The sequence below is a fragment of the Chiroxiphia lanceolata genome, chromosome 8 (genome assembly GCF_009829145.1).
Source record: "Chiroxiphia lanceolata isolate bChiLan1 chromosome 8, bChiLan1.pri, whole genome shotgun sequence".
NCBI lineage: Eukaryota > Metazoa > Chordata > Aves > Passeriformes > Pipridae > Chiroxiphia > Chiroxiphia lanceolata.
This window is the reverse complement of record NC_045644.1, coordinates 25,674,849-25,699,506: the sequence shown is the minus strand read 5'-3', so window position 1 is coordinate 25,699,506 and position 24,658 is coordinate 25,674,849. Positions and strand designations below refer to the sequence as shown.

Here is a 24,658-nt window from a genome sequence, read left to right as displayed (position 1 = left end):
TGTAATTGACATTAAAATACTTTATTGGCTAGATAGAATATGCAGTATGCATAGAAATACTCTGAAATACAAAGTCCTCCAGAATATTCATGTATAAAACCCACAATCCATACTTCTACATCTTATTTATATACATTGCCAAATGTATTCAAGAGTGTGAACAAGGTCATATTTGCAGTTCTTCCTTGTCTTGAAAGCACATCTAGTGTAGTCCAAGGCCTTTCTGTTTCTTCAACAGAAAATTGCACAGCTACTCTATTTCCTCATTTGGCCTGAAATCTGATGAAATTTTACATACTCTTCTCTCTCTTGCTGGATCCTTTCAAGCTTGACTTCTGCCTCTTTTTCTCCCTTTGTCCCAGTATGCGATAGACTTTTTTCTTAGCCTCCTTTTGCCTCTTGAATTTCTGTTCATCCTCCTTCTGCTTAACTTTGAGATATTCTTTAAGCTGTTCCCGATGTTTTATTTTGGCTTTACTTATCTTGTAATTATTCACTGTACTCAAAGCACTGAGTAGGGCTGATATCTAAAATAGAAAATAGACAATCAATATACACACAGATCAGTTTGGTGAGTAAGAAACAGTTTAACCTCAGCAGAGACATATATAATGAAACAGAGATTCAAGGCAAGTTCCTAATCATCTCTGCACCTGTTACCCAGTTTCCAAAATGGTTTAATTAGTTATCTTGTTAGGAAGTTAATAAGAGCTTTAATTTTTGTGAACCGTGATTTTGGTTAGATACCTTTTAAAAGGCTATGCCTAATTGCTACTGTAGAACACTTAAACTGCAGTTTGAATCTTCTTGCCTTTGCAAGCACTCTAATTCTCAATTTTCAAAGCAGAGTATTTGCTTCAAATCCTGTCTGTGTTAATAATACATGGCAATGACAAGTCAAATAAAAAACTGCAGCTGCCAATTTGTGTCACCCATAATATGAGAGCACTAAATCCAAGTGAAATACCTTGCAAGTGCTGTGACAAGGACAAAAGTCATATTTAGGCTTCAGGTGACCGGCTACTCTAAAAAATAGACACCATCCACTCAGTGACAGTTCCATATACATACTGTGTGCCAAACAGGAACAGAACAAATTGCAGGTGATAGTTTTTCACGAGGAGCATATATATCTTTAGCACTAGCAGTAGATTCAAGTGCCAAACAAAAGTTAGAAATGTTTTAAACAACACATTTGCCCTTCATGAGTCCTTGTTTCAGAATAAGTGATAATTACCTTCTTTTCATGAGGCTCCCTGATAACAGCTGGTCTCCACTGGTCTTTTGGAGCCTTGCCTTTCTTCTCAAGATTCTTAGGCTTGTTCTTAAAAGGCAGTGCCTTCTGCAGTGCTTTAGGAATGTGGAGCTTATTGAAATGCCTCTTCTCCCTCACAATAGGCTAAAAGAATGAATATAGAACATATATAAGACTGTTGATCCTTAAAAGCTTTTATTTTAATTTCCATCTTTCAAGGGGAAAAAACCCACAAAACACCACAAACCAGAAAGAAACAGCACCTCTCAAAAGAAACAAACAAACCACCAAAACAAATAAACAAACCCCAAACCAAAACCAAACCCCATTTTCCAACACCCTTGCACTGATTTGTGAATGGTATGTTCACTCCAATTACTATGGCAAAAGACTCAGTAAGCTTCTGGAGAAGACTTCTACTCTGCAGATTACTTGATAAACTTTCATTGACCCACAACAATCTGCTCTCCACTGTTTTATTCCCATCTCATGCCAGGACTGTGCCTCGTGGATAAAAATATGAAATCACACATGCATATGTATGAAAATGCCTTTACACTGCTCTCAGTTTGCACAGGTCTGAGACACAGTGCAAATTTGACTACGATCACTAGTTAAAAAAAAACCCAAACAAAACAAAACAGACATATACCTTATAGAGAGAATCCTTGTTTTGTTTCAGTTTGATGCCTCGCTCATACCTCAGCTGGCCTGTTGTCTTCATTCCACTCCAAGTATCTTTCTCACCTGCTGGCTTCAGCAAGGATGTTACAGGGTTATAAAACGTTGGGATAGAAACAGGATACCAAGTCCTCACAAAGACAATATCTGAAAGAAAAGGAAACATTACTTGGCTCTAAAGCAACAGTTCATCACATCCACACAAAGATTGCCTGAATAGAACAGATACCTAGACCACGTGCTAGTATATGGTTTGGTATATATACCAAATGTTTTCAACTTTTGGTAAAAGCAATGCAACTATTTGTACAGTTGGATTCTGCAAAACCCCATAAAGGCATGAGCAGCACATACTCCTGAAGAGCAGGCAGCTGAATACCATCCTATTCACTATTCATATTCAAGAACTAGTAAGAGAGTTCATATATGTATATGTGCCTGTTCAGTTCTTGACAAAAAACAATTTTCTTTTCCTCTGCCTATAAAAGAGCTAATTTGCTTTTATTTTCCACTATCCGTAATTTTGACGGGTTTAGGAAAACAGGTCACATAAACCCAAATAAGCATGAACTCATATTCTGAACATCACTGTGATCCTCAGCAAACAGAGGAGATAACTATCCCCTGCATAGTTTCCCCAAAAGATTACAGTAAAAAGTTAACTGCAGCTACAATGCCAGTCTTTGGATTTCTCAGAAAAATGTCCTTCTAGCACTTGCACCACTAATTTCAATTCATCATGTTCAAGGAGAAAGGCACATCATGCTGTGTAAAATACTAAAACACTTGAAGATATATGTCTTCAACTCAAACCTTTTCATCTGCATACTATATGACTTCTGAGTGTAACAGAAGGAAATCCAACATAAAACACATTTCTTTTTAATTTCATTCTGCATGTCACCAGATATTTCCCATTCTCTGAATTCACATCTTAATTATCAGATTCCAGAATTGTGAGACACGGCTTTCCAACCTGTGAAGAAGGATGAAAGTTGTGTGATAACTTACATGGAAAGTGCAACTTACCACTCATCAGCAACTTGTCTTCAAATGTTGCTCTGAAAGCACCCACAGGAGTTCGGAGGGCCTTTTTGATCTGTCCTCGGATACCACTCACAGTACGGATCGCTGCTCCTTCAAATTTAGCCACTTCCAACTGAGAGTTAAACATCCCCTGAAAATGTGAATTACCCACCATCATTCAAGAGGCTAAGTTTTTCTCTGTGACCAACATAGGCCACAAAAACTAAGTCCTACAAGCATATCTTATAAAGAAACAGGAACATAACATTGTCTTTAAGATTAAGAGTGCTGATCATACCAAAAACACACCGAGCTGACTTTAAAGTAAGGTACTGGAAGTAATCTACTTAGAGTCACATATCACAGGCAAGGTTTCTAAGCATTAAATACATATACCTAAAATTCTAAACCAGAACACTTCTAGGAGAAGCTTTACAGTTCTTCCTTATAGTAACTTGCTGGAACACAGAATACCTTAAAAGCAAGCAAGCTGCCTGAAGTTGCTAGCTGTGAGACTCTAATACAATACAGCTCTCCAAGCTTTGTGTTTTTTTCAAAAATCACAAGGAAATCAAGGAAAAAATCTGTCTATGCCTAGTGTGAATCCTTGAGTGTTTCACTGTTGGGGTCACTGCTTACTTACTTGCTGCCCCAAACAAAGAATAACCTAACTTCTTCCTGAGCCTGAAAGCCCAAGGACAGCTGGAAGGTCAATGAACATTCATTTCTGCAACACTTCCTACCCAAACACTTTCGTAACTGTAACTGAGAAGTCTTAAGCACTGCTAGAAATCATCTTTGATTCCAGAGCTGAAATTTAGTGGGATCAAACTGCCTGAATGATGCCAGGGACAGGTTCACATCCTCCAGAGGTATCTGCCACTCTGGGAAGCTAATCAGTGGGTTTTAGGAAGGAAGTAGGGGTTGGGAAGGAAAAAAAAAAAAATCACACTGAATGTGAACCAGGTGACTGTTGAAGAATTTTTGTTTGGTTCATAATAATTCATATTGCTTAGCTAATGATCAGTATCTTTAGAGACCACACTGAAGGGCTACTGAAATCCAGAACAGCATGCAACAATAATGCAGAACTTCTGCCTCAGGAAAGACAATCCCAGTTTCATTCCTTTCTAACATCAGTACATGTGGTTTTGCAGTATACATACCTACATACCTACCTTAATAAAACAAGTGTTCTTATAAATTTTGAATGGAAAACCGGTTAGTTTTAATTTCTTTACAATAGTTATGGATTTATCTAAATCAAGCACAACTCCTGTGGCAGCAATCCGGAAGTCAGGCTGAAACATGCAGAGATGAAAGACACTGCTGAGTGTATATTTATCACAAAGTGAAGAAACCATTTAGATCACAAAATCATAAAATAGTTGGGATTGGAAGGTCACCTAGATAATCTTTAAAGGTCACGTAGCTCTGCAATGAGCAGGGACATCTTCCACTAAATCAGGTTGCTCAGAGCCCTTCCAATCCTCTGAATGTTTCCAGCAATGGAGTGTCCACCACCTCTCTGGTGAACCTATTCCAATGTTTAACCACCCTTGTTATAAAAAACTTCTTCCCTGGATCTAGTATAAATCAACCCTCTTAGTTTAAAGCCATTCCCCCTTGTCTGTCACAACAGACCCTGCTAAGAAGTTTACCCCCATCTTTCTTATAAGCCCCTTTTAGGTACTGCAATGAGGTCTCCCCAGAGCCTTCTCTTCTTTGTGACAAACAACCTCAATTCTCTCAGCCTTTCCTCAGAGGAGAGGTACTCCATCCCTCCAGTCATCTTGGTGGCCCCCCTCCAGACTCACTCCAACAAGTCCCTGTCTTTCCTGTGCTGGGGGCCCCAAAGCTGGATGCAGTGCTCCAAGTGGAGTCTTATGAGAGCACAATAGAAGGGGAGAATCACCTCCCTTGGCCTTTTGGTCATGCTGCTTTTGATGGGGCCCAGGATGCAGTTGGCCTTCTGGGCTGCAAGTGCACATTGACAGCTCATGACCAGCTTTTTATCCACCAACACCCTCAAGTCCTTCTCAGCAGGGCTGCTCTCAATTCCTTCATCCCCCAGACTGAATTGACACTGGGAGTTGCCCCAGCTCAGGTGCAGGACCTTGCACTTGGTCTTGTTGAACCTTACAAGGTTCCCATAGGACCACTTCTCAAGGTCCCTCTGGATGGCATTCTATCCCTTTGGCATGTCAACTGTACCACTCAGTTTGCTGTTGGCTGCAACCTCGCTGAGGGTGCACTCAATCCCTCTGTCTACGTCACTGATGGAGACATCAAACAGTGCTGGTCCCAGCACAGACCCCTGAGGGACACCATTTGTCACTGATGTATATCAGGAAACTGAGCTGTTGACCACTACCCTCCAGATACAGCCATTAAACCAACTCCTCATCAACTAAATAGTCCACCCCTCAAATGAGTATCTCTCCAGTTTAGAGATAAGGATGTTGGGGGGGACCTGCACTCCACATTTAACTGCTTTTAAGAGTTCAGAATTTCTAACCTTTACAGGAGTACAGCAGCATGAAAAATGTAAATTGACTAGTACTGACTAGTTGAGGTGCTGCTGACATAACATTCCTATCATTCACTAATGAGATTTTCAGAACTGCCATTCTAATTACCTTGGAAGCAATCTAAGAATCCTTGTTATCTATCTCACTGAGTTCTCTTTATGAAACAGAATCTTACTCAGACAGAAAGTCTCAAAGGGGAAGTGCTTTATGCACTGCTCTAAGTCACTAGATGATGCTGCGGACACATGCTGAAAACAGCCTTTTAATACATGTAATGGCTGTGCAACAGGACAAGGCATATTTTAGGAAGGAGATAATAATCACCACTCTGATTACTGTCAAGATCATTACAATGCCATGCAAAGCTTTCATTATACATTGCCTGCAAACATAAATCTACCTTTGAGTAACATATATGCAACAAAGATTGCACCTGGCAAATACTGCTTTAACATTATTTAAATTGGAATTACAGAATGGTTTGGGTTTGAAGGGACTTTAAAGATCATCTAGTTTCAACACCTCTGCCATGGGCAGGGACACCTTCCATGAGATCAAGTTGCTCAGGGCCCTGTCCAACCTGGCCTTGAACACTTCTGGGGATGGGGCAGCCACACCTTCTCTGGGCAACCTGTGCCAGTGTCTCAGCACCCTCAGACTAAATGATTTCTTCCTAAATTCTAATCCAAACCTACCCTCTTCCAGTTTGAGGCCATTAGCTCTTGATCTATTGAGTATATGGTCTCTTAAGAAGTCCCTCACAAGCTTTATTCAGGTATCTACAAACATTTTCACAGGATGCAGAGAAATCCCACTGAGGACAAACTTTTTCAACAGTATACCTGAAAATCAAGTAGGTATAAATCCTTCCACAGAAAATAATAAAGCAATATTTCTTTTAGTGTAGCAGATGAAAATTGTTTAAAAAACCCCTCTCCATACAGTGTCCCATCTTATCACAATACACCTTTCTCAGTTCCTACAACTACACTGCTCTACCATATGTAAACCTTCTTCCCCAAATCTATGTATTTTACCCAAATACCCAGTGAAAGCAGTAACCAGGATTTTGTAATAACAAACATACCGTTGTGCCACTGACAGACTGAACTGCCAAAAATCCTGTCCCCTGAGGAGTGATGGGCCCTGCAAGAAAATTAAATTAAAAAACCTCTGAAAAGCTTTATTACACAACATCTAGCCTCTATTTAAAGTCAGAAAACTTAGAAAAACGTGTCAAAAATTCTCAATAAATACAACCAAAGAAAAGTTTAAAGCATTCAAAGTATTACTTACATACAAAGTCCCATGAAAGTTAAAGGAATGGTTAACACGAAGTTACTCATGTAATGGCTGGGCCCTGAATGTGAGCAAGTGTTTCCCTGCACACAGCCAACAATTCAGGATCCTCTCTGATATGATACAACTTAGGAGAACGCTCAGAATTTGATTAAAAGCCAAATAATTCACAAATCATTGAAATAACTCACAAATATTAGGCAACTGCCTACATTCCCATACTATTTGGTGTCACTTTATGTTCCATGGGGAAATTTAAAGACTTCCTATTCCAAAAGCTACTGGCTGTATTTCCTGATACATCCTGCAAGCTTGAGACATGTACAGTGATTAAGTGACACAGGGTAGTAACTCCAGAAAGCCCTCACCCCAGAAGGCTGCCCCGCAGTGCATGTGTTGTGGTGTGTACTTCAGGAGCCGGTGACGCCCATTGTGATCCTCAATGTAGAACATGGGGATCGTCTGGAAGCGCCTCCACCCCAATGAGAGGATTAAGGGATCGCGAGTCTTCAGTATCTTCTTATACCATCGGTGCTTCTTCAGGCGCAACTAATTAGAAGAGGAACAATCCTATTACATGATGGCAACATGAATTCTGAGATTCAAGCCTTCATTTCCAGCAATGACTGAAAGCAACTTCTATCTACACTAGAATTTTTTATTCAGTAAGCTTTCTATCTTCAAACATTCTCACTATCATTGGGTTGACTGGAAAGATTAATCAGTTTTTCACTCACTTCGAAGTCACAATTGTATGCATATAAGGAATTACTGTATTAAAAAAATGGATCTATAAATATCCTAGTAACTTTTCTATAGTCACTTATATACAGACCATGAAGCTCAGGGTACAATTTATGTTTGCAATTTAGCAATCACAGTATCAGTCCTGAGACACCTCTGCAGATGAACATTAATCACAGTATCAGACCTTAGTCCTGAGACACCTCCACAGATTAACATTAAACAACAGTAATCCTTTCCGGCTATCCAATTAAGCCTGTAAAAATCCAGTATCTGCTACTGTAGAGTTACAGTCTGTGTCAAAAGCAAATCCCCTATTTGAGAGACACAGATGAAAGTTTCTCTCAGGGTTTACTGTATTTTTATTAAAGAGAAAATAGTTAACTCCAGACACTCTGAAGCACACCTGTTTTGACACAAAATGCACTCACATCTTTGGCTACATACCTGCACATATCCGACATTTCCTTCACTGTTGCCTAAACCACCCAGGATAATAGGATAATGAGGGTCAAAATTCAGGACAAATTCACAAGGCACATTCTCAATCTCTATTCGAACATACATCCCGGGCCGGAAGCCCTCATACTGCACTCTGGTCTCATCATCTTGATCTTCAAATTCTGCTCGATTAAGCTATGTGACAAAGAGAAAGTCACCATGTGTTTCACAAAATTCCAGTATTAACAACTTGTTCATGAAGTGCCAGTTCTATTTAAAACATGCTAACATTTATATAAATCTTTTTGGGAAAGATCTGATACGTTTTGTGACTTTTTATTCAGAGCAAGATCTCTGCCACCATGAATTCCTTCCAATTTGAAATCCCAAGTGGGCCTGTTAGTCTACTTGAAAGACAGTACCCAAGAGAAGCAAATGATTGAGTGACTTCTGTTATACCTTTCATAACGATGACTTTGGGTTTTAAAAATACAGCTGCCAAAGGTACATTTTTTATTTAGGAGCCCAAGTACCTTTTAAAGATCATGTCCTCATCTTTAGGGTGTCACTTTATGAGGAGGCTGGGCTCCTACCTTACTCAGCAGCTTAAAAATATTTTTGTGCACCCTCACACTGTGCATCGTCAAAAGCTCTTCTGTACCACACAAATGTAGGTATTGTGAATAACAAGGAGGTTCTAGCTTCTGATGCCCAGATACCAATAAGACACCATATTTCAGCAAAATAACTACTTATTTCCCTTTTCAAGGTATTGAGGTACAGCACAAATTTGGTTCAAGTTTATTTTTCTAGAAGCCTTTGCACATCCTCAGTTTTGAGATCCTTGCCCTTCCATCTCACAGCAGGAGTATTGCTGATATGTATTTCTGTAACAGACCTCAAGTGAACAGTTGTAAATTCTTTTATTTTTCTACTGGAATGTCCTTATTTATGCTTTCAGTGCTTTTAGTAAATCAGCATACCAGAGCTCATATGATCACTTATGACAGAGGCTAATGCAAGAAGGTAACAATACATTTAATGACTATTTAGGGCAAAATTTTGCCAGCAGAGAAGACACTGAAGCTATTAGCAATAGAAGGCAATGTTCTTCCAAGTCAGTCAAAGAAAGAAGCTACTTTTAAGGTTGCAAGTTCTCATCTAAAAAAAGAAAGGCCTGGAACAACATCAACACCTCAAATTCTGGATGCAGTTACATTGACAACTTCTACCACACGAACAGAGTAATAGTCATAATTATTTTTTCCTCAAAATAACTTGACAGTTGGAGGAAAAAGACTGTTACACAGAACTTACTTATCCACTAATAACATTGCAAAAAATCACACTAAAAATAATACAAGGAAAATACATGGCACAAATTAGTACTGGAAAGATTTTCACCTTCCTACACATAAAAGGATGCCTTTTCTTTTTTAGTTGCAAACTTTTAAAGTAGATAAAGTTTAGATGACACATCCTGGCTTATTCAGTGATTTAACTACTGCCCTCAGTTTAAATTAAGCTTTCAGTTGTTTGGCTTTTCTTTCCAGCTAACAGAATCAAAAAGTTCAAACATAAAAAATCACTAGCAAGTATTTCTTTGTGTGTACTTTCTGAAGTAGCGTCACATGTGCCTCTACGAAAAAAGCTTTGGAGGGCAAACTCTCTGGGGTATTTTTGAAGACATACAGCCACATAAATTGTCAAGTTAACACCTTGTACCTGTGCTTGTTTATGCATTTCTTCTTTAAGATCATCAAAGTATGTGGCATCCCCTTCATCGTACTCTGCATCAAACATTTCTTTCAGTTTCCGTTTCTTGTCCATGCGCTCCTTTCTCTTTTCCTCCTCCTCAGGTTCTGGTTTGGACATTTTTTCGTCTTCTTCCTCTTCTTCACTTCCAGACTAAACAACAGTAAATTGTCAAACATGTAAAATGGTTCAGAGAAAACAACCCATTAATACACAATTAAGCAATACTTCTTCATAATGCAAATTATTAGACACTTGAAAAATATTTCCATTTGAGACAGAAATTAGTAAGCTAGTCATACAAGAAGATGTAACTTCAGCAGTGACCAAAAGATCTCATGATCTAATTGTATCCCTTTTCACTAAGAAAAATTTTTTGACTTAACATTCATTTTACATAAGGGAACAGACCCTAGAACTGACCTACCTCTTATTGTACAGCTAATATAAGCATACACAGTGCAAGAGAAAAAAAAAATAATTGTTGATAGCATTGAGTAACACTGTGCTGGAAGGCAGCACTCTAGAGGCCAGAGAGGAGGAAGTCTGTTCACAGACCGTTTGAAAACTGCCAAAATTATGCCATTACCCTTAATTTTACAATGAAATGCAAAGCCATCAACCTGCTCAGTCCAAAAAAAAATTGATTTTTCAGTTTGTATTTTCACAGACAACTACAGCTCTGTTCTTGGAAGATATCCAAGCCACAGTATAAAATTGCTTCCATCAGCCTCCTTTATGCAGATAAGAGGAATGACTAGGAAATTGTGTCAAGTTCCCACAATTTTGTGTTTAAAGAGAGTGCTATAATCTTCTGCATCAGATGAAATGACATAGTACAAACAGTTATGATTACATTTGGTTTTAAAATACTTCTCTCATGCCTCCGGATCATCCAGCTCTTGATTAAGCCTGACACCTACTGTTAAATAAGTGAGGTGACTTCTCCTACATAATTAACTTTAAGCAAAAATTCAGACTCAGACTAGAAACTTGCCATTCTAGATATTTATAAGTTCCGAAGTTGGTAATACTCATCTTTTCTTCCTTGTTACCACCGATTTCTTTCCTACTGATTCTACGAAAACTGAATTTATTACATAGGATGCCTATCACTTGATCAGAAACTCATACACGTGTGTGTTGCTAAAGAACATAAAAATGCAGTCAGACCTCATCTCCTTCAGCAGCACCCTTTCCTTTGTGCACAACACCGGTTTCAAGATCTTCAAAGTCTCCATACAGTTCTTCTGCAACAATAAGCACCCAAGACATCTGACTGTTAGTTAGCCATTCTGTTTTGTTGTTCCAAACCATTTCTCAGTAATGCTCGGTATATTAGTTTCAGTACACATATTTTTTCTTCCCATCAGCAGTTTTATAAGTCTGTTCTGCCCTCTCTAGAGCTTCAGCTGAAAGCTCTCAGCTGAACTCCAGTGCCTCCTCCTGTTTCCTTTCAATACTTCTATGATTTAAAAAATGTAAATAAAGTTTTGATCATCCCAAAGGACCACACAGCACATTAGTTAGCACTCTAATGACACGAGACACCAGCAGCTGAGCTCCTATTTAAAAAAAAAAAAATTAATATAGCTGACAATTCTTAGGTTAAAAACAAATGCTTACAAAAACCTGTCTAATTACAATTATGTTGCATGGAAGATACAGCCACATTATTAAAATTTTCTAAATATTTCCTAATTTAAAAAACAAAACAAAAAAACCCCACCTATAAAACATCTAAAGATAGATCTCACTTTTCAGCCAAACGTGAATGGCAAGTTTGTCTTCCCATTAAAGAAAAATTTTTTTATTTCTACCATGAACATCCAAAAGAATAAAATATACATGGAGGATGAATTGCTTAACTCAGACACATAATTCAAAGTTGGCATATCCAAGTGTTGACCAAGGACTCCATTTCATAATTGAAATTATATACTCTATTTTTCAGAAAGTAAATTTTCAGAATGTGGTACTTACCACTTGTTTATACAGAGATTTACAGCAATGTATAATTATATTAGTATCTGTGTAATAATTTATACAATAGTTTGAAAGAAATTTGCAAGTATATCACTAAGGCAAAATACTCTACATACCTAAGTAAAAAGTCATACTTTCCTTAAAAATCCTGTATTTATGAATCAGTTTTAGAAGTCTTATACATACCATCTTCCTCCAACAGTTTTGCTGCATCTTTATCATCTTCCCACTTTCCAGTAACAAAGCAGTCGCGAATACTGCTCATAACCTGCAAAATAACACTGTCATTGCCTTGCACAGCTACAGCTTGTCATCAACTGAAACCTTCTCCAATACATTCCCCACTTCCCCATCAGAGACACCACCCCTGAGACAATCTGATAGTCTCACATGCAGCTCCACACCAAGATACCATTACCAAAACTACACAATGCCTCAGCAAAAGCAGGAACATGAAGCCAACTTAACTCTTGCACAAAGGTCTTTACACTAACAAGGTCTCTACCCTACACTGAATTTTCACTCAGGATTCCTCTGCTTTTTACTTTTTGGTAAATACACAGCAAACTATGATATTCAGGACAGCCAAGCACTGAATTGATTTATTGTAACTTTCCACTCCTGTAAGCACAGACCTTGGAATCTGTTACTTCTAATGACAGCAAATAGCAGAATATAAAATACTCTGGGCATAGCTCCCATAGGTCTGTTTCAGTGACAACTCAGCAGTACTTCATGAAATACAGCCAGGACATAACCACCACAGGATATGCAGAAACAATTATCCAATGGTATTACCTCTTCTAAATCCCAATCTTGCGGCTTTTCTACCAGAAATTTGGAGCAGTCAAGAGCATTAGCCTTCTGTTTGGATTCTTTGTCTGGACGGCTGACACGAAACAAACCTCCAAGTTCATCGTCTGCATCCTCGCTCTCGTGGTCCTCATCCTCTACAACTAAATCAAACATATAAGCTGTGATGGTTTCCCCCACAGCACATGCATTACATCCTTTAACCACTTCTCTTCTGTCTTATGTTTCACAATACCTGCAGTAGTTTGAGGAAATAAAAGATACAAACTAAAAATAGTTTTAATTATAAAAGGTACACTGATCCAGTTATTTGCATAATTGGAATCATCTGAAAAAAACATTGCCTAGTAAGTCAACACAGGATGTTTGTTCAATATCATAAATAGGAACAATACCAAAATTATCTGCGAAGAGGAAGGACATTAAGCTTGTCTGTAAATCAAGAATCTGTCAGAAAATCTTCCCACTCCTGTACCAGGGAAGGTTTAAAAAAGCCAAATTCTCATTGTGATCTACAAGGTTTTGCATAATGAGGTTTGTACACTCATACAGTGACAGGAAAAGTTGTGCATTAAACTGGAAAAATTACATAAACAGTCATTTTCTCTTCCTTTTAAGCCAGCTAGCTATTTTTTTCCTTGGCAAACACCTCATTAGTGATATGATAATACTAAGTCATGTCTAAGAGAATATTCCAGTCACTGTGAGACCGAAATTCCTGAAAACAGCCAACAAACAATATCCCTTTATGAAACACAATTACCACAATGGATTTGCACAGTATCTATCAGACAATTACATAAATGATCAAACTTCTGTAGCAGAAATAACTGTAAAACTGAAATAACTGTAGCAGAAAACATGAGTAATAACTGAATAGTCTGGAAAATGAGCTCAAAATGGTTTTTATTGGAAAAGTAAAAAACTGTCTATTTCAATTACTAGTTCTACAATTAAAAAGTCAATTAACTCTCCTCAAGCCTCCCACCAAAAGACAGTGCTCAAATATTCAGACTTGAAAACTAGCTAAAAAGTAACCATATATGAAGACAAGTTTCCAAACAGATTTGTACCTGTTCCATATACAAGTTTACGAAGATTGGGGGTTGAACGTTGCTGTCTTAGAAAGGCCTCAGCTGCCTTCTGTGTAAGGTCCTCTTTCCACTTAAGTGCACCTGAATAAAAACAAGAATTAGGAGCTACAAAAATAATTTAAATAAGGATATGACAAAAGGTTTAGGGAGTGTACACACAACCCACAGTTTCTTTTTCTCATACTCCATATATACACAGAAACATAAATTGTGGCTAACAAATTAGATCACTGATTTTTTTTTATGACAAGTCCTAATTTTAGGACAAAAATTTAAGAATTTATTGGCAATAGCAACAGATTTTATTATGTCTATGATGATACACATCTTCTTCACAGAATGGTTGAGACTGGAAGGGACTTGTGGAGGTCATCTTCTCCAGCCCCACTGCTCAAGCAGTGTCACCTACAGCAGGTTGCTCAGCACTATGTCAAGATGGCTTTTGAGTATCTCCAAAGATAAAGATTCCACAACTTCTCTGGGCAACCTGTTCCAGTGTTCAGTGAGTTGTTAAGGCATTTTAGTAACACTCCCTCAAGAATATTTTAGTCTTTCTACATGTAACAGACCATCCTAATTTGTTTTACACACATAGCTATAACGAGAAGTATATGCAAAATCAATGAAGTTTATAAAATGAATCACCTCTGTTTTAGAGGAAGGAAATCTCAGACCTGCACACTACATTACAAGTGAAAGGCTTACTAGCAGATATTCCCAGCTTTCCTAACTCGACGTTTGCCACTTAACAACTATAAATACATATATATGAGAGCCAAGATTATATAGTATTTAATAACTAATTCCAACTGATACAATTAAAAATGGACTGTAAAAATTGAACATTTATAGTGTACCTATTGTGTCAGCAGAAAGATCTATTTTTTCTTCATACTCCTCTTCCTCTCTCAGGAGGTTCTCCACATCATCATCCTCAGCTTCTACAGCTTTAAGTTTAGTCTGTCTAACATTATGAGCTTTCTTTGCTTGACTGCGCTGAAACCCATCGCTATTTGACTCTTCAACTTCTAATTCATCATGTGATCCTCCTTCACCATCACCCTCATCAAGGGAAGAGTTTTCAACCTCAGATTCTGATGCCTCTTCTGCTGTGCAGTTTCCCGAATCTGTAGTGAGCACTGCTTTTCTTTTCAGACTGTGATCCAAGGTCTGTGATTTTGTTTCTGTATGTCCACTATTTATATCATACTGCTTGGATTCAGCTCTTTTTTTTGCAGCCTCAAATTCACTATCTGAGCTTTCATCTTTGCAAGTCCTTTGTTCATCATCCTCCTCCTCATCCTCCTCTTCATCATCATCATCATCATCATCATCTTCCTCTACCTCACTGTCTTCAGGGGCAGTTCTACCTTCTTCTTCAGAACTCATCTCAAGATCATCATCACTGTCTGCAAATGCTGGCAGTTCATTCACAGCTTCTTCCTTGGGCACCTCTGTTTTCATACGTTTGGCTCTCCTAATGGTCATCTCTTCCCTTAACAGCTCTCTCTCCCTTTCCTCCTCAGTATCATTTTCATCATCACCGTCACTTCCATCCTCAGACATTGCTGCTTCTTCTTCTTCTTCTTGGTCATCTTCCTCCTCACTTACTGCATCATCATTTTCTTTCTCCTCTTCTTCAAATACGGCCTTCCGACGTATTCTTCCGGTCTTCAAATCAAGCTGCCTCTCTTCTTTTGGCATCACAAACCTGTTTTCCCAAAGATCACATTTGGAGTCAGATGGTAAAGTACAACAAAATTTTAATGAGATAATATTTTTAAATAATTGTACAATTTTTTATTTTTTTTTCAGACAAAGTGAGGTGATGGAGAACATTCAGAAAAGCAATGGTGTTCTTTAAGTAAGAGTGCCTCTTAATTCAAGAATACACCCTGTGCTGTAGCCATAAATAATTCCAGGAAATTTCTTCATTTTCCATGGAATGAAAATAGGTTATACAATCAATTTTACTGAAGATTATGACTGATATTCTCTAAAACTCTGAAGAAAAACAGAAATATGCTACTTGGGCTATATCAGCAAGAAATTCTTGGAAGGCAGGACTACATTGCTTGTAAAATTTTCTAGTACCAATTATTTCTATCTCAAAATACACATGTAGCATATGAGTAATCTCAGAAGAGGAAGAATTAGACAATATGCCATTCTATTAACTATGCTCTATTGAGAATTTTTCCTAAACTAGAGCCTGAAATTAGAGATTCGTTCACACTCAAACACTGCTCAGCATTCAAAACTTACTCTTGTCCTACATCTTCTGAACCTAAGGGTCTGGAGTCCATGAAGAGAGAGACCTTGCTTGATGCCATCTTAACATCAATGGCTGAATGTGTGGAGATGAGGCTCTGAACAAGTTCGTGATTTGGTCTCACTTCCTCCTGGAAAGCCAAGATTTTTTACTTCTCAATTAAAATGGATAAACAAATGTCTAAAAAACAGCTATGAGTGTATCTGCCAGCAGAAATATGCATATGCAAAAAAAGAATGCAGAGCATTTTATATAAACATTTTCTCAGACTAGCAAGGTCTCCCTTCTCTGCTTCACATTTCAAGAATATATACAATACCAAACCAAGAAAAATTAAACAGGGACTCTCCTTTACAGTATGCAACCACTACAGTAAATACAGCAAGCACACATTATCACAGACCCAAAGGTATTTAACATTTAGCAGAACACAGGGAAAAAAAAAAGCTGAATTCAATTTGTTGGTAGGCAAATGTTTTCCATCTCTCCCTTTGACCAGTCAAATCCTGTAAGTGTTCTCCCACAATCACCATGCCCTGGGTGATAATACCCCAGTACCAGGAGTTTTCATATATCTTATGTCAATGTTTGGAAAGTAATTACACAAACTTTAGTACTTATTATTAACCGATCTTCCAAATGTTTTGCACAATAGCAGATAACTGAAATATCCCTTCTCTGAAATCCTTGGAGGAGAAAAAAAGTAATTACCCACTATGGATAGATAAGGATTGATTATTTTAAAGCAGCTTATTTTTAAACATTTAATTTGACTCTAAGGATAAAAACTACATTTTGCACAAGAATTCAAGTCACCACCAGCGTTCTCTTACCTCTTCTTTTTCATGAGCATGGCTTCCACCAAGGTCAATATAAACAGCATCTTTATCATATACAATGCCCCCAACTCCTGAAAGAGGGGCATAGACGAGTTTTTCTTTCTCATTTAAAGAACGTTTCTTCTGCTGCTCAGGGAGAGCACAGGGGTCTGGTAGGAAACTCACATCACTCACAGTAAAGTCTCCAACACCTGGGGCAACAGACAAAGGAAGCGACAAGGTTTGCACAAAGTTTTAATTCTGAAAAGTGTGCAACTCACCAAGAAGAGATTAAAGAAACAAACAAACAAAAACCAACAAACCAAAACAGAAACTTTGTGGCATTCAGTAACTTATCAATAGCAAGCTCTGTACCAAACATCCAACTCTTCTGTCCTACTACTGAACTTAGCGAAGCATACGTAAATTCACCAGAATCCTGCCAAGCTTTGGGTTTGTTTGTTTTTAAATGAGAAAACCAGCAACTCACTTTTCTGAAAAGCTTTGAACACTGTAAATATTGTATTAAACACTGCAACAAAACTGCACAATTAAAAGCAAAGCTAATTATAAGACTTATTTTCACAAAAACCTGTATTATGAAAAATTATTTCCAAGAGCATAACATATTTGGAAATGTGGAAAACATATTTTACAATATACAGTTTAAAGATACAAATAATTTCATGTTGTTATTCAGTATAGAAAGAGTTTAAGAATCTGATAAATTACCTGGCATATGAATTTGACTTTTGTTTTTCAGGTGTGCTCCTCTCAAGTATCCATAAAGTGATATCTTCCTGTCACATTTGGGATTGATTCGAACATCTTCTGGGTTTGTCAACTCTTCCATTCTACCCAACATCAAAAATGAAAGTTAAAATATCCAGCAGTTGCAACAGTAACTTTTGAAAAAAGGTAATTCAAGAAAAGAGAACTGCTGCCACTGCATGCTCTCCAGACTCCAGTAATCAAAATAGAATAATCGTAAGAAAAAAAAAAAATCCACAGAAAAAGGTCTTCCGAAAGCTTTCTAAAATTGTATTTTAAAAGTTGTATGATCACGTTCAACAACATATTCCAGAAGATTTATTGACATTTCACTAAACACACACTGCTTTCTTAGCATATTTTAACTACTGTTTATATACTTTGCACACACAGCTCTCCTCAAATTAATTCTATCATTAGAGGTCAAACAGCTGAATGTCACATTCCCTGCAGCTACACAATATCTTCTTTTCCCTAATAATGGCAGTGAACAACACAAAAGCTACCACAGAAAATGGCTGTTTGCAGGCAGATGAGGGGGAAACTCCTTCCAACATTGCAAAAGGGAGGCAACACAAACACACAGTCACCGAAGAGAATGGGACAGGCGTCCTGGTTGCAGATCAGCTGTAAACTGATCCAACAATCATTATAACTGTAACAGTTACACAGCCTAAAACAATGTTACTGAAAAACCACCGAATTTTTTTTTGTATGTTTTCCCTCACTTTGCTTTGTGCATTTTGCAGGACCTTTTCATGACAATTTTTCCGAAAGAATTACAGCTTTGAAAGAGGCTCATTCTAGGCACCTTGGATTCTTGTGGGAGTTTAGTCATAATTCTAAGCATTCTGGTAATAAAACATGAAAGGTGAGGTAATGTCCCAAATAGCCACAGCCACCATCAAAGATTAGTTTCACATTCCAAAGAGACTGTGAATCAAACACCAGACATGGAGATGAAGTAGAAGGGATACTCCAGGAAACTCGGAGGACTAATTCACCAGCTGTTGTTTAATTGCCGGAATGCTGTTCCTTTTCCACATAGGATCAACACGTAGGATTATTTTAATTTTTGGTTTTGTGTTTCAAAAGTATTTACAATATCCCAGAGATATATACATGGTCTGACACAAGTGAAAACTGAATGGCTAAAACTAATGGCACAAACCTGCAGAGGAGGCTTTCACTTCCCAAAGCCACCCAGGTAACACTAAACACCCATTCACCCACAGAGCTGAGGTCTGATATTACAGCTTTTTCAAACAGCAGGTGCTACCTGCACTGAGGTTGAAGAAGAGAGAGAAAAGGAGAAAAGGACACACCTGTCTGCGAGAACATACGGGTGAGACGTCTGCCAAGTAAGAGGTCGGAATTTCATAACCGAGATAAAACGCCCCAAGTTGTGAATTTCCTGCTTTTGATATTCTCCGTGAACCATCCCAGACAAATAAAACAACTTAGCACCCTAAACACATCAAAAAGGCATAAAAACGTTAAACATCTATTTAATAACTAATAAACTAAAAAAAAAAAAAAAAATTCTAATTTGTAAATCATAGTTGGATCATAGTTGGATATTGCAGGTTACAACTGGTTCTAGGGATCAAACTGACTAGTTTACTTCAACAGGAAAACTGCCCCCTAAATCTCAGGGGAAAACCATTCACATCCAGAAGACCTCGTACAGACCTACAAGCAGATCCTCCTTGCACAGCACCTGCATAAAAGACCTTTCACTAGCAGCAAGTTTAGTAGCTTACCACACTGGGATAAAGAATAATCACACAAATATTTCTGCAAATAGAAGAAAGATGACATAATCTGATACAATATCCACATTGTTCACTTACAGTATTATTTAAAAGATGTAAGAACATAATAAACCCTTAAGTATTGCCCCGTTTTTAATTAAACTTCCATAAAGCAAAATATATTAAAAAATTAATGTTAAATGTCATACCGGGTACACTTCAGTCCAGAATCTGTGCTTTAACTTCTTCTTAGTCTTCTTTAACTGTTTGTTGTTCTTGAATGTATCCAAGTGGGTAAGAACTCCCATAATTTTGGGAAATCCATGTACCTGACAAATGTTCAGGAATTCAAATGTTTCCATCTCAAATCCAAAGCTGGCATCAATAAGCATTAGAACCTGAAAACACAACATCCACATTTCACTATAGAAATGCCATGGGGCCCACATGAGCTAATTTCAAAGACCACACCTTTAAAGTCATAAGATTCTTGGGAACCAAAATCTTGCAAAAGGTTTTGTATTTTATTTTTATATAACCTGAAAACTCACTTTGGTTTTTAATTAAAGTATGGATCTTAGCTGCTTTAGAAGTTAATGAGGCTTAGGAAATCAAATCTCTTCTCCCAGGCAATCAAATCTCCTTTATATAGACTTGATTTGCTCATTGTCTCTGAAAAAAAATATAGAAGAATATGGCTGCTCTAGGAATGCAATAACATACAGTACTGTAATAAGATCTGAAGAAGTGTTTGCCTTGTAAATTTAAAATATGCAAAATTGAGTATCTTCCAATATATTCAGGATCATCTTTGAAAATTAACAAAATTCTTATACCTGTGTCTTGGATGCACCAATGCCCTTTAGGCTCTTTTGGTAAAATGAGACAAATTAATTTCACACCTTGCAATTACTGTTAGGCATCACTAAAATGCACTGACACAGGAAAACAGCAACCAACAATCATGAAAATGGAAGCAAAGTTGTATCACGGTCTCAACAATAAAGAACTTAAAACACAGGGGAACTGACGACAGAGATCTTCAAGCAACTGTGTAATCTCAGCCCCCCAGCAACAAAGCCAAATAGAGTCTCAGCATCACCATGTGCACACAGAACCTCAAACATCCGTCACATCTACTAACAGAAAAATTTTGCATTTGCATTAATGCATCTCCCCTACTCAGGCAGAAAACACGTAAGCAGAACAATATCTACATCAGTGTGCACATGTATTTAGATATTTATATAGTTAATACTTAGACAAGGATCCCAAACCCCGGTCAGCTATCAATAATATACTCCAAATCCACACATAAAGTAAAATTCTAAGGATCGTGCACTGGATCCCCAAGATCAGTTGATGTAATTCACTGACCCAAAAGTTATAAGTAAATTACAATGGTGACCACACTCCACTGAAATCAGTTGTTTTGCCACACAGTGATCTTTAAATCTGGGGACATCAGAGTGCATAAAAATACCAAAAACAACTAGAAAACTAACACATATTGCTTTAGACATTAGTTGAAAACTTCTTGACTAAAAATAATTTTCAGATTTATATGGTTTAACCAAATCCCTTAATGAAAAGTCACTGTATGACCTTGGCTCATTATAAGATCTTCCATTAAAAGTTAAACAGTTGCATTAGCAATGAAGTTCAGCTGCATTACCCTTTTTTCACATGCTCCCCATCACCACACACACTTTATTTTCCCCCACCCCCAGGATGAGGAAAGTCCTAGGGGTTGTTCCAGAATATCAGGTTTGTCAACAAGCTTAAGTCCTGTTCCTCTGAAACCAAAAATAGTTATGCCTTTGACAGCAACAGGTAGAGAAATCAGACATTGGTGCAGTTCACTCAAAAGTAGTATATTCAACATAATTATAGTAAAAATCACGTGACAATACTAACTTACCAAATCAGCAACTTTAGCCAGGTCAATCATTGTGTTGATGTCACATCCACATTCAATAATAGTTAGCCTGCGCTTTTTACCTGAAAACAGAATTAAGAATCAAAAACTGAAAGAGAGGGAGCAAACCAATTAGGACGCTGTTTTCTTTTCAGGTCACATTCCTGAAGGGTATCTGGAACTCAAATTCTTGTCTAACATGTAGATTGTCCAACATGCACCACTGTAGAAGTGTTTTTACAAGTTTTTAATTTTGCTAAATTAAAATTTTTTGTTTGAAAATATGTACTCAACCAGATGGTTTTAAATGAGTTGTTTGGGCTTTTCCACAAACAATGCTAATAGCAAAAGACTGGGGTTTTTTACCTTTGGGGGAAAAAAAAACCCTCTGCTTCTTTTGTCTTTTGCCCCAGTTAACACTGTGAATTTTATTTTACCATATATTTTTTCTCTTTTGATATTATTAGGAAAAAATACACTCTGTTCTAGCTTTTAAAAAAAAAGAGAGGATTAACACACCAAAAAATTTATTAACATGTATTCAAATGAGAAAAAAAGTACCCACTGGTAACTTGGCTTGACTAACTTAAGTCAGGTAATTGAACTTAAGACAACATTAGTAACAACTTTAAGCAACTACAGACAACAGGTATCATGGGTTATTTCTTTATCTTTTCAACTGAAAGATTCAACACTTGAGATCCAGTAGACCAATTAGGAAATCAAACAAAACACGAATTTTCTTTCCATTTTTTCTTTCCCATTTTTGTCAATCATTCCTTGCAAAAACAAGACTCGTTAGTTAAAAGTCTCTGAAGAGTCTACCTGCACCAAACATACAGTTATCTGTCTTCCAGCAAAATCTCCCTTACAAATTTATGTCTTGAGTGCTGTGCACAGAACCTCAGTGATCCCCTTGGAAACATTTAGGGAAACACATGAAGGGAACAAACCAAGACAAATGGAAACTGGGACTGAAAACTTAACAAAAAGGAGAAGGAACTGACCAAGGGGTGAGGTGGAGAAATGTAAGTGGAACTGGTTAGGCAAAGTATTCCTTAGCTTAAGAAAGAAAGGTACACAAGGACAGCGAAACTGAAAGAGTATGAAACATGTTTAGAGCTAAAATGAAGCCAGAGAAAAACAGTTGGAAAACAGAACCCACTAGAAAAGGCAAAGTTCTGAAAGGTTTGGGGGGTGGAAGAAATGGGGAAAAAGGTCAGAAAGGCAGAAACAAAAAAATCCAAAAGAGAATTGGGATTCCAGCAGAATGAAAATCAAGCTTAGAGTGACAAATCCCCCAAAGCCTAAATCTCACTCTTCATCTACTGTAAGTATGCCTGATCACACATCCAAATGATTTTTTCAAAATGACCAAAAATTACGAGAACATGGACACATCCTAGCTCTAAAAGCAAGACAAATAAGGAGCACAAAATATGCACTTCCATTTCTTTGTTCTCACCTGAAACAATTGTAACAGGACCCCGGATTTCAACCAGCTTTTGCCTTGTGAAGTTCTTAATGAGACATTTTATCACAGTGCTCTTCCCAACCTTGGGAGGGCCGACTACAACCACGACCACCGGAGGTGGCTCCAAAGGAGTGCGATCAACCACAGGAATGTGATGTTTTTTAGTCTTCAAATCCTGAGTTCTGAGAAGAAATTTGTAATAAATAAATAGAGGAACGTAATAAACAGCAATGTTTATTCTTTGGAAGCCTTCAGTATTTGCAAAATCTTGGAAACAAAGGTTCACCCTCAGCCCAGATACTAATATGTATGTGGAACTCCCATGGAGTCTAAGGAGCTATACTTTTTTTTTATCACTGATCAACACAGCTGTACCGTGTAACACAGATGCAGAAAGCATCACACTTCTGACACAGGCATAGACTACAAGACAACCTGGTGAATTAGAATTAGAATGCCTTCCAGACAAAGCAACAAAGTAACCCCAGCCGACACCTGTCCATCCAGCTGACCCTGCATGCTCTATAACCAATTCCCACTTCCTACCGATGGAAGGTCCTGGCCATCCGCACAGCAGACTGCACCGTAAAGGCTTTGGGGTTTCTCTTCCGTGCATCCTCCTCATCTCCTATTCCCAGGTTGTTGAGATAACGCTTCCTTTTCTTCTCTGCCTTTGGCCCGCTGTGCTTCGCACGATGCTTCTTCTTCTCTTTTTCCTCCATCTCACTCTTCCAGCAGTTGTTTACAACCGATAAGACGCAGATTTCCTCTGTGTGGTTCCGGGCTTAGCTGGCACAGAAGAGCAGGCAGTGAGCACACAGAGCACACACACAAAACACACCTGCGGGAGAAGGGCTCACCGTGCCACCATCACCTGGCCAGCTCGGGAAAGGAGCTCGTTCTCGCACTGCGCGGCCTTGAGAGCGCACGGCAGCACCGGGGCCCTGCGCGCCGGGGCCGCGGGGCTCCGGGCAGGCCGCAGTGCCCCGGCGGGGCGGCGGGCGAGGGGCACGGCCCGTACCCGCGGCACGGGGATGCCGGGCACACCGCGGGCCCTGAGGGCGGCACAGGGTCCTCCCACGGGGCCGCTGCCCACGAGCCGCCACCGCACACCTGCCCTGTGCAGTGCTGTCCCACCCACACCCCCGGGCAATGGCGTCCCCCCTCCACCGCTGTGCAGTGGTGTCCCACCCGCTGTGCAATGCCGTCGCACTCACACCGCTGTGGGGTCAGCCCGGGCCGGGTCCGCTCCGGTCCCGCCGCCCGCTCCACGTGTGCTCGCACCGACCGGCCCGTTCCAGAGCTCCCCCGGAAACAGCGGCTGCGCGCCGAGTTCCGGGCGCGGCGGCGGCGGAGCGCTATTGCCGGCGCACGCGGTGTCCCTCCGGCCCCGGGAGCCGGGAACAGGGAGCAGGGAACCAGCCACGGGAAGCGGCCCCTCTTCCCGTGTTTGTGAATAAATGACGTCCCCGCAAGCCCCTGGTAGCTGCCCGGCGGGGCCGGCCCCACAGCACCGAGGCGCGGGAGCCTCGTCCGCTGCCTCCCCGGGTTTCGGGGCAGCCCCCGTCTGAAGCGGCTGGTGTGGCCCCAGCAATGCGTGTGAAAAAGATAAAAAAATGGATCCTTGCCAAGGACCGTGGGAGGGCAAACAGGTCAGAGGGTAAAAGCCTATGAAAAGCTTTTAAGTGCGGTGAACTCGAACGCAGCCACAGAATCACAGAAACATCCAGGCTGGACGGAAGAGAGCTCTGAGGTCTTGGAGTCCAGCCTGTGACCGAACACCACCTTGACAACCTTGACCAGGGCACTCAGTGCCACGTTCAGTCTGTCCTTAAATTGGTATAAACATGGGTGGCATCCACACCTCCCTGGGCAGCCCATGCCTGTGCCTTATCATGCCTTCTGCCAAGGAATTCTTCCTTATGTCCAACCTAAACCTCTCCCAGCGCAGCTTGCATTCTCTCATCCTGTCACTAACACACTTGGATGGGGATTTTTTGCAGGCGTTAAGCCCCCCACCCACAGG

The 24,658-nt window shown here is 39.2% G+C and overlaps 1 protein-coding gene across 1 annotated transcript; it reads right to left on the bottom strand.

The window, feature by feature from the left end:
- Nucleotides 1–23,942, bottom strand: BMS1 (BMS1 ribosome biogenesis factor). The gene is made up of 23 exons (XM_032695149.1): nucleotides 23,850–23,942; nucleotides 23,179–23,421; nucleotides 22,624–22,814; nucleotides 21,162–21,241; nucleotides 19,450–19,638; nucleotides 18,812–18,954; nucleotides 17,448–17,569; nucleotides 16,731–16,927; nucleotides 15,891–16,027; nucleotides 14,483–15,336; nucleotides 13,605–13,706; nucleotides 12,517–12,674; nucleotides 11,905–11,986; nucleotides 10,906–10,982; nucleotides 9,703–9,885; nucleotides 7,984–8,172; nucleotides 7,161–7,341; nucleotides 6,581–6,639; nucleotides 4,141–4,263; nucleotides 2,966–3,113; nucleotides 1,908–2,083; nucleotides 1,238–1,399; nucleotides 1–527 (listed from the first exon to the last, which is right to left on the bottom strand). Exons 2-23 carry the CDS (start codon nucleotides 23,352–23,354, stop codon nucleotides 291–293), a joined length of 3,966 nt encoding a protein of 1,321 aa, XP_032551040.1. The 5' UTR covers nucleotides 23,355–23,421; nucleotides 23,850–23,942; the 3' UTR covers nucleotides 1–290.
- Between the last annotated feature and the right edge of the window lie 716 nt (nucleotides 23,943–24,658).

What these genes read in the sequence shown, in the direction of transcription:
- BMS1 (XM_032695149.1), bottom strand. Translation starts at nt 23,354, where the DNA reads ATGGAGGAAAAAGAGAAGAAGAAGCATCGTGCGAAGCACAGCGGGCCA. An exon ending in TGGCTAAAGTTGCTGATTTG is followed by an intron (nt 19,639 to 21,161) that starts GTAAGTTAGTAT and finishes TTGTGTTTTCAG; the next exon opens with GTTCTAATGCTTATTGATGC. An exon ending in TAAACTTGTATATGGAACAG is followed by an intron (nt 12,675 to 13,604) that starts GTACAAATCTGT and finishes TGTTTGATTTAG; the next exon opens with TTGTAGAGGATGAGGACCAC.